This window comes from Mandrillus leucophaeus, unplaced genomic scaffold (genome assembly GCF_000951045.1).
Source record: "Mandrillus leucophaeus isolate KB7577 unplaced genomic scaffold, Mleu.le_1.0 Scaffold270, whole genome shotgun sequence".
NCBI lineage: Eukaryota > Metazoa > Chordata > Mammalia > Primates > Cercopithecidae > Mandrillus > Mandrillus leucophaeus.
The window spans coordinates 919,443-929,832 of NW_012102810.1; the positions used below are offsets into that span (position 1 = coordinate 919,443).

A 10,390-nucleotide genomic window follows, 5' to 3' on the forward strand; every position below is an offset into this window, starting at 1 on the left:
GTAGCTGAATTAAAAACTACTTTTTAATTCTGAGGGGAAAACAAATCTAGAATCTTCCCAAGAAGCTCATCTTTTCTTTCTCTTGGGCCTTAGGGACACAAGTTTCTAACTTACTAACAACTCCAATAAAGGTGAGCCATGGGTGTTAAATCAAAGAGGTGCGAAGCTATTTCCCATTCTCCATGATCTCAGCTATCCCCGTCCTCTTGGGGACCACTGAGAGCCGGCATACTGACAAGGTGCCAGTGACCCACGGGGTGAAATGTCCTTCTAGCTTGACAGCAGACCTTTTCAGGACACCTTACACACTACTTTCTAATTATAACGTATCACATAACCATCATTTTCCTAATGGAGAAGATGGCAAATGCATTTGCATCTGCTTTAAGACACTGCATCTGCTTAAGACACTTGGAAAGAGAAGTGCTAGAGGAGGAAGAAAAGGTGAGAAAAAGATCCTGCTTGGGGATGGGTGGACTGGGGGTTCATAGCAGCTCACAGTCATGTGGATTCCTGCAACCTTGCAGCTCCAGACAGCTGATAGCAGATCTGCACTTCCAAGACCTGTGAAAGCTCAGAACACTCCCCGGACAAAGGACGAAGCCCTAGTACCTGTAACGCACGGACACCTGCCCACACAGGATGCGGGAAGGCTGACAATTCTGCGGCTGCTGTTGCTCCTGTTCATGGTGTTATAATTTAATACAGTAGTTCTATTTCCTATTGCTCTTCTTTAATATTTTCTGTCTAAAACCAAGAAGGGAGATGAAGGATAAAGGGATTTACTGACTGTTCCTGTGTAGTTCACAGCACGGCTCTAGCAACAGCTGATTGGGGCGGTCACCGGGAGAGGGAGGAGACAGGATTACCTGGAACAGTGCGCACACAGCTGCTCGAGGACCACGAGGGCAGAAGGAAAGAGGGCCCTAGCCCAAATGCTGCTCACAGCCACTCCCACCCAGGCCCCTGGGGTAGTCATGGGGAGAGGCCCACGGTGACAGTGCTCCTGTTAGGGAGAAGTGAGAGGCCTCTGATTCAAACCAGCATTACCAGGAAAAGAGAAAAGCTGTCAGTGGCCAGATTCTCTGGGCCTGGACCAGGGCTAACCAGCTCCAAACTAGCTGTTTTTTTCCCCTCCTCCCTGCTTCTGCACACACACAGAAACGGAAGTAGCAATGCTCCATGTTAGCGGATACTAGCTACAGGGCAGACCCATCCGAAAACCTTCTGTCCTCTTCACTCTTCTAAACCACGTTATGCCAGTGATAGGTTTCTAACAAGAATTAGGATCCAGTGAGAACACAGGCTCAAAACTCAATCCACTTGCAAATACATCAACTTTAAAAGTAAAACCTCTGAGAGCAACTCTGTACTTTTGTGCATCATACCTCAGAGGCATCTGTGTTCCCTACTCAACTCTCAAATCTGCCTGAGCCCTAGGCAACACCACCAGGCCAAGCGTTTGCGTACGGATGTGAACTTCCGTCATCCTGGAACTGGTGTCTTGGATTTCAGTTCTCGGTATCACAGATGCTTCTCATCAGCTTCCTTTTCCACGGACAGCGTTATGTTTAGCAAACTGTAAACGTGACAGTTCCGTGTTTCACTAGGAATCCTGGAATCGGAGGGAAAAACTCTACTGGCCCCTCCCACAGTTGAATTTATAAGAAACTAGGGCAGATTAATATTTCATAGAGGCTCTTCTACTGTCCCAAAAGCATGCTTAAAAATCTGCTACTCTTTACAAAGACCTGTAATTTCAGTCTTTTCCTTAGTTTTTTCTTTTGTGGGATATTCAAAAGTTTAAAACGTGGGTCCTAACTTTGGTGACCTCTCAGCTAAAATCAAACACAGAATGCTAATGAGGGAGAATCCAGTGTAATTCAATTCTACAACTGTAATAAAGTAATTTAATACTGTAAAATGGTTTCCTATCGCAGACACAACAAATAATTCCAAGAACTTGTTCTTGATAGCTATTTTAAATCACCATGACTGATTTTACCATGATTCACTTAAAACGAATAAAAACTATATATACTGAAATATTCCTACATTCAAACTGTAAATCTATAGAATACATTTTTCCTATTCAAACCTGTGCAATTCTTTATTGATACTAAAATATACAAACCTGAGTAGTCACTTCCACAAAATGTGATTCGTGCCAGAAAGCTGTGTGTGGTGCCTTCTAGATCACAGTCCTGACAGGGAGGTCTGTGATGAGGACGATTCATCTTCTAATATGTGAAACACTCTAGATCCCAATTCCCGATACTGGTTTACAACTATTCGGTAGGGCTGCTGGTAAAATCAGGAAGGGACACCCCTTTCTCAAATCCAGGATTTGGGCCACCAGCGTGAGAGAGCAGCCTGTCTTCCGGGCTGAAGCTTCTAGTAGTCTCCTGAGAGCACTCTGCCTCCAACAGAGACACCAGCACCAGCAGGTGGTTAGGGGACAGATGTTCTCTCTCAGGCCGACTGGAAGGAAAGCAGGCCTTTCGCTATTCTGAAGGCTGGCTGGCCACTAAGGAAACACAGCGACATATTACAAGATCAAACCTTTCCTACCCTCATCTCCAGCTCCCAGAAGTATTCAGTGTGACATGATTGTAAACAGATAAAAATCACTCCAGTGCTGTGTGCCCACCAGTTAGGACCCCCATTTCTTCCGCATCCCCACCCACCCTTCCCACTTTATGTACAATACATTCACCACCAACAAAAATTATTTTAAAAGGCAACATGAAAATTCTGTAAACTGGACCCAGCTCCAAAACCATTAATACTAAGAGTAGTCCCTTCCCCAAATATATACCTGAGTTTAGCTGCTCATCAAAGTTTAAAAGCACCACTCCATTCTTGAGTATACCCCCTCCCCCAAGTTTAAAGTGATTTTCCCTGAAGAGTGTCTCAGGATTTGGAAAAGTCATCATTAACTCCACGTTCATTTGTTTTGCCTGACTGTCTACATCAGCTGTGCAAGAGACCCCCGGACGAGGACCTTTGCAATCTGTGTGTCAGTCATCTAAGGAGTGTCCTTTTAGGGCCTGTGACTGGCTCCAGCTCAAAGATGGCACAAGTGGGTCGCCGTGAAGGGGCGGAGCAGGTGATGGGGATAGCGCTGACAGGGCACTCCCCAGCTCTCCACATTCCAGTCTTCGTGTGCAGCTTTCCATTGCTTGGGGCTCATTTCCTCCTTGGACTAGCTCTGAAAGAAACAAAGACATTTTAAACAAAAATAAAAAGTTGGGTTAATTGTTTAAAAAAAAAAAAAGTAAGCCCAAAGAGTGTCCAAGCTCCTCATCTGTGAAAATGGCTTCATTCTATTTCATCAGCTACAGTTTACTTCCAGAGGGTAGGTTCTGGAGTCCCGGACTTCTCAATTCAGATCCCAGTCCCAATGCGTAACAGCCGTAGGACTTGCACACTGACAGATGATCATGATGCAGCCAATGACAACTACTTTGTGGGGGTCAAGAGAACGACTGCATGGGAGAGAAGCAGCACTCAGAGGCAGTACTCTGAAACCCACCAACCAGTCTCTCTCTGATGTGAAAGAAAGGGGAAGCATAAAACAGACAAGCGATCATAGCAGAAAAAACGTTGGCGGATGGTTTGGAAAAACGAGGTTTAAATACTCACCCAATTGGTATACATACATTCCATATCACAATAGGAAAAAGAGACATGTGAGAAGTGACTTCCAAGGCCTCTTGCTCTTTTTCCAAGTGCCAAGGAAGCACGATCCAGGCAAAGTTCCTGGATCCACAGGATACCTTAAAGCATTGTTCCCGAACAGCAGGGATGTCATACACTTACTTCCCACCACCCGGAGGAAGAACAGCTCTAACTTTTAGTGACTCTTACCTGATCCAGGGGAAGTGTTGGAGGCTTATGAGGCGGCAGCTCCTCCTGTGACGTTGCTGCTGTGGGGGTCTTTGGGAACGAGGCCTGCGACTGGACCGGGTGCATCTGCATTCTACAGCCACGAGAAAGAAGCGATTAATGAAGACACGTTAATGACAAAAGAAACAAGACACTGCAGTCACGAGGGTACTGCCTTTGTCACCCCGGTGATCAGGCCTGGAATCATCCATACTGGGAGAACTCCACATTCTGTGCCTCCTGGTGCAGTAAGTGGCACGCACACGCACTGCCTATGTATACTCCTGACAGAAGTGTCCAGTCTACTTTTTTTCCTCTTAGAGACAGGGTCTTGCTCTGTCACCCCACTAGAGTGTAGTGTCAGGATCATGGTTTACCGCAGCCTCAATCTTCTGGGCTCAAGGGATGCTCCTGCCTCACCCTCTTCAGTAGTTGGAACTACAGGTGTGTGCTACCATGCCCGGCTAAGTTCTTTATTTTCAGTAGAGACAGGATCTTGCTATGTTGCCCAGGCTGGTCTCGAACTCTTGAGCTTAAGTAATCTTCCTGCCTCAGCCCCCCAAAGTGCTGGGATGATAAGTATGAACCACTACACCTGGCACAAGAGTTTCATCTAAACACGAGGAGACTATGTGATGAATCTAGAATCTGGAACACTCGCCATGATAACTGGTCTGGACTCTTTAGAAAACAAAACAAAGGTAGGACAACCGCTATAAATTAAGAGACTAAACAGACACAGCAGCCAAATGCAAATCCATGAGCCTTGATTGGATCCTTTATCAGAAAAAAACAATCAAAATAAAACACAAATAAATGGCTCTAAAAAGACACTCTGGGGACAACTGAGGACAGAGAAAAACTCTATTAGAACTTGTCGTTTGCCTCGAGTGTGGTATCATTTTGAAATGGTGCTCCAAGGAATGTCCATTCTCAGGAGATGCATGCTCAAGTATTGAGGGTTAAGGGCCATGATGTCTACAATTTACTTTCCAACAGCTTAGGAAAAAAAGTAAAGAAAAGACAACAGGTATTTAGAGACATATAAAGCAAACATGACAAAATGTTAAATAGTAGAGAGGGTCTAGCAGTAAGACGACAGGATGGCACTGAGGACAGGCACACTGGTTTTTATGCTGAATGGTACTGGTTTCAAGATTACGCTTCATAACTTTCATTTGTGTATATCGATTTGAAAACTTCCTGGATGGCAGATCACCTAACTGGATCTCGAGAACATCACTACACAAGCATGTGTGAAAGAAGTCTCATGGAGACTTGCTTGCATTCTGGATAAACCTGGTTTTCTCATTCAATGATAGGGTAAGAAATGAGAGGTATGTTGGCCAGGCACGGTGGCTCAAGCCTGTAATCCCAGCACTTTGGGAAGCCGAGATGGGCGGATCACGAGGTCAGGAGATCGAGACCATCGTGGCTAACACGGTGAAACCCCGTCTCTACTAAAAAATACAAAAAACTAGCTGGGCGAGGCGACGGGTGCCTGTAGTCCCAGCTACTCGGGAGGCTGAGGCAGGAGAATGGCGTGAACCCGGGAGGCGGAGCTTGCAGTGAGCTGAGATCCGGCCACTGCACTCCAGCCTGGGCGACAGAGTGAGACTCCGTCTCAAAAAAAAAAAAAGAAATGAGAGGTATGTAGTAAAACTTCAGTACTACATATGATCTCCTCTTCTACTCCCGGGTAGGCCTTTTTTTTTTTTTTTTTTACCTTGGTCAGTGTCTGCACATGGCAGCAATGTTGACACAGCCTTGCTTTCAGCTCTCAAACTGTGGTTATTAAGTTTACAGTATCATACAAAACTCAGCCAGGTGTGGTGGCGGGCACCTGTGATCCCAGCTACTTGGGAGGATGAGACAGGAGAATCGCTTGAACCTGGGAGGCAGAGATTGCAGTGAGCAGAGATTGTACCACTGCACTCCAGCCTGGGCCACAGAGCGAGACTTAATCTCAAATAAATAAATAAATAAATAAATAAATAAATAAAAATTAAAAAAGTTTACAATATCAAAATCTAACTCAGTCATTTAAAGGCCTATTCATTTTCACGAGGGGAAAAAATTTCAAAGATAAAGTTGGGCTGTAAGTCTGATACCTTCCTACAGAGCGCGCAGTATCAGTTAAGTCACATGCTTTTTTGGTTCCTAGACCATTAACTGTTATCTTCATCTCTAAGGCCATTTTTCTGTTTAAAATGAACATCCAGGCCAGGCGTGGTGGCTCCTGCCTGTAATCTCAGCACTTTGAGAGACTGAGGCAGGAGGATGACCTGCACTCAGGAGACTAAGACCAGCCTGGGCAACATGGTGAAACCCTACCTCTACAAAACAAAACAAACAAAAAAAACCCAAACAAGTTAGCTGGGTATGGTGGCACGTGTGTAGTCCCAGTTACTTAAAGGGCTGATGCAGGAGGATCCTTGAGACTGGGAGGTCGATGCTGCCGTGAGCCATTATCACACCACTGCACTCCAGCCTGGGTGACAAAGGGAGACTCTGTCTCAAAAATAAATAAAATAAACATCTGTTCTTTCCTTAGGGGGAAAAAGCCCAAATGCAATCTTACCCTGATGGTCTGTACATTTCCTGGAAAGGTCCCCTTATTCCACTTCTAGTGCCAATTTGTTCCATCATCACAGCTTGAAAGTGACCCAGGCCCTCTTCCTGGCAGCGATAGATGGGACCCTCCTGAGAGAGGCCGTTGGGCTGGGTGGCCCCTGGGTGGTGAGGCGGGTGGGCAGCCACAGGGGAGGAGTAAGCCCTGGGCTGAAAGTGACTGGCCGGCCGCTGAGGTGTATAGGGAGGCCCTGGCTGCAGCATCACACCATGGGGTGGAAACGCTGAGGAAGCAAATCCCATTCCTGAACTCAGAGGCGGAGGCGGAGTTCCATAGAGATACTCGCTGGCTGACAACGAGCTCTGCCGCTTGGTGGCGGCGTTATGGTTGTCCAGGTCTAAAAACTCTTTGGGACTCTCTGGCCTCTCCAGAGATTCATCCAGCTTCTCTTCCTCCGGACCAGGATTCTGCCCGTCATTGGGGACTTTAGCAGCCACTGCATCCATACGGGTTGGAGAAGTTAAGGCAGCATGCAGCGTCTCACAGCCTTGCAGACTGGCCATGGCATTCTTATCTGAGAAGAGGGACCTCGGTGGGGGAGGCTGACTGGCTGGGGGCCCGCCGGGGCTTCCCTGGGGATGCAGAGGTCTCTGCCAGTCCGAAAAGCTCTGTGGACACGCATAGTAAGGAGTTCGCTGATAGTGGTGGTAGGAAGGCTGCGGTGGTGGGTGGTAGGAATACCTCATTCCTTGTGGGGGGCGATACCGGGGAAAGCCTCCAGAATGAGCGTGGTTAGACTGAAAGCCTCTTGGGGGGAAATGCTGGGGGTGGGATGCTGGGGACTTCCCTCCCATCACAGCGCCCACACCCTGCAGGCCCGGACTGATGTGGTAATGGGCGGCTGAATTCGGGTACTCCAGGCCAGGCACGTACAGCGGGGAAAACTGGCTCACAGTGCCTCCCATCAAACCGGGGTCTGTGCTGGGCGGTGTCGTCGCGTTCTGTCCTGTGCATGGCATGGTTTCCTGAAACGTTCTGCCTCTGGGGCAGAGCAGCTTTTCAGAACCACTGCTACCAAGGCCCTTCCCCTCTGATCCACAAGGAGACGCTTCCCCAGTGACTCCGTTCTCCGGAAGAGTGCCCCTGTCTGCCACCGTGGAGAGGTCTCTCATGCACCCTTGGGCGGCTGGGCCAGGGTAGCTGCTATCCGAGGGCCAGGGATTCTTGCCCTTGGTGGCTTTACAGCTGTCCGCAGATTCGGAGGAGTTGCTTTTGAGCTCTGGGCCCACTGTTTCCCGTTCTTGTGGTGAGCTCTGCCTGGTGCAGTCAGTCTGCAGGGGAGGCGTGGGGTGAGGTAGTTGTTTGAGGTATACGCCCTCTGAAGTACCAACACTTGCTGGCTTCTCTTCAAGGCCAGGCAACGGCTCTGCTGCAAAAAAAAAAAAAAAGGAGAAAAAATAATTCAGTAGCTGACATGGCAATATTAATGTAAAGAACACGCCTGAGTCAGATTGAGGTGGATGTGTGGTGACTCAAGTCCCAGCTGGAAACTGTTTGAGCCCCTGAAAGAGCTCAGGACATTGGGGTCCCCGTACACTTCCTTTCACCCCTTTCATGGACACAGAGGTAAAATCTAGCACCGCTACAGCCACGCTCACGGTGGGCTGGAGAATGGACACGTCCTTCACCTTGGGTTGCCTGATTCGTAAGAGCCTGAGAGATGGCCTGTGGCTCACAGACTCCAGGAAGGTGCATGTGAAACACACCAGGAGGGGATGCTTGTTATCAGAATCGCTGGCCACGCTGGGAAGCTCTAAAATGTGATGCAATGAGAAAGAACAGGGCATCACGGGCACTCAGAAAGGCCAAAGCCCTGATTTCTCTCCATGAGAACAAAAGCTCCACAGGAGGGACTTCTCCGTCTCCCTGTCATCTCGGTCCATGCACACACACTCGATCACTTTGTTGAATGGATACACTCATGTTGTCTGCATGTCTTGTAGACAAGATGCCTACAACATAAAACTCAAAAGGCATCTTTAACACATTATGGAAACTTACTAAGCCCAATCAAATTAATTTATTAGACTCCTATGCTTGTTTACTTCCTCAGAATTCTTTACCTTACTACTCAACCTACAAATATGGTCTTAACTAAGACTACAATATACAATAGTGGGTAAGTGTATGTATATATCTATATAAAAGAAATCTATATATTTTTTTTTTTTGAGGCAGAGTCTCACTCTGATGCCCAGGCTGGAGTGCAGGGGCACGATCTTGGCTCACAGCAACCTCCACCTCCCGGGTTCAAGTGATTCTCATGACCCAGCCTCCCACGTAGCTGAAATTACAGGCATGTGCCACCACGCTGGCCTAATTTTTGTATTTTTAGTAGAGACAGGGTTTCACCATGTTGGCCAGGCTGGACTCAAAACTCCCGACCTCAGGTGATCTACCCCCTCAGCCTCCCGAAGTGCTGGAATTACAGGCGTGAGCTATCGCACGAGGCCAAATAATCTTTTTACAATCTTTCTAGGAGGACAGTTGTCCAGGTGTGATCAAGTTACAATCCTGGTAACAGATCTGAAGGACAAGGTTAGAGATTCTTAACAACTTTTAAAGAGCTATTAAGATAGCTCAGGCTACCTGAAGCAGGCCTTAAAGGTCAATGGTACAAATTATACAATGAAAGTCAAACACTGTACTTTCCATTATTCAGTCAACATTAAACTTACAACTAGACTTATCAAAGACTTAACTAAATAGGATTCTTGTAAAGCTTTCCATTCCAGAACTTACTTGAAATCAGTATTAGAAAATTCTGCTAGAGGTGGTGTTAACAAAGTAGGACTTTTCATAAAAGAAATACTAAAAGGGTTTTCTTCCCTAACAATTTTTTTTTTTTTTTTTTAAAGAGTCGGAGTTTCAACTCTGTCGTCTAGGTGGAGTGTAGTGGTGTGATCATGTGTCACTGAAACCTCGAACTCCAGGGTTCAAGTAATCCTTCCACCTCAGACTCCCAAGTAGTTGGGATTACAGGTATGAGAAACACTTTTATGTGGAATCTATTATCTTTTATTTTTTTTGAGATGAAGTCTTGCTCTGTCACCCAGGCTAGAGTGCAGTGGTGTGATCTCGGCTCACTGAAACCTCAGCCTCCCGGGTTCAAGCGATTCTCCTGCCTCAGCCTCCCAAGTAGCTGAGATTACAGGTACCCACCACTGCGCCTGGCTAATTTTTATATTTTTAGTAGAGACGAGGTTTCACCATGTTGGCCTGGCTGGTCTTGAACTCCTGACCTCGTGATCCACCCGCCTTGGCCTCCCAAAGTGCTGGGATTACAGGCGTGAGCCACCGCGCCATGCCTGGCCAGGAATCTGTTATCTTAAAGTCCAAGTGTCTCCATTCTCCTGCCAGGTACTGAAGAAAATTACATGCATGCTAGATATTTATCCTAGAAATAAGCATTAATTGCAAAGTATTTTTTCCCCATTTTCCCCCCCTAGTGAATGTTTACTCCTCTGAAACAGCATTTCTAAGAAAATGCTTCCAAATTTGCCAGATCTCACTACTGGCCATTCTTAATAAATCCAGGTATGTAGCCAAAGAACAGAAATTGACTTCATAATAACTTTCAAGACGGTATTTTTCTTTTTTGAGACATGCTTTTGCTCTGTTACCCAGGATGGAGTACAGCGGTGTAATCATAGCTCACTGTAGCCTTGACCTCCCTGGGTTCAGGTGATCCTCCCACCTCAGCCTCCCAAGTAGCTGGGACTATAGGCATGAACCTTTTTTTCTTTCTTCTTTCTTTTTTTTTTTAGACAGTCTCGCTTTGTGGCCCAGGCTGGAGTACAGTGGTGCAATCTTGGCTCACTGCAAACTCTGCCTCCCGGGTTCAAGTGATTCTCCTGTCTCAGCCTCCCG

General features: G+C 46.8%; 1 protein-coding gene across 1 annotated transcript in view; it reads right to left on the reverse strand.

The window, feature by feature from the left end:
• Nucleotides 1-574: 574 nt before the first annotated feature.
• Nucleotides 575-10,390, reverse strand: part of CECR2 (cat eye syndrome chromosome region, candidate 2) — a 70,042-nt gene continuing 60,226 nt past the window's right edge. The window contains exons 15-18 of the mRNA XM_011984646.1: nucleotides 6,470-7,889; nucleotides 3,871-3,982; nucleotides 870-1,006; nucleotides 575-629 (exon numbers count right to left, since the gene is read on the reverse strand). Of these exons, the coding sequence (XP_011840036.1) occupies nucleotides 575-629; nucleotides 870-1,006; nucleotides 3,871-3,982; nucleotides 6,470-7,889 (1,724 nt within the window). The remainder of the gene's footprint in view (nucleotides 630-869; nucleotides 1,007-3,870; nucleotides 3,983-6,469; nucleotides 7,890-10,390) is intronic.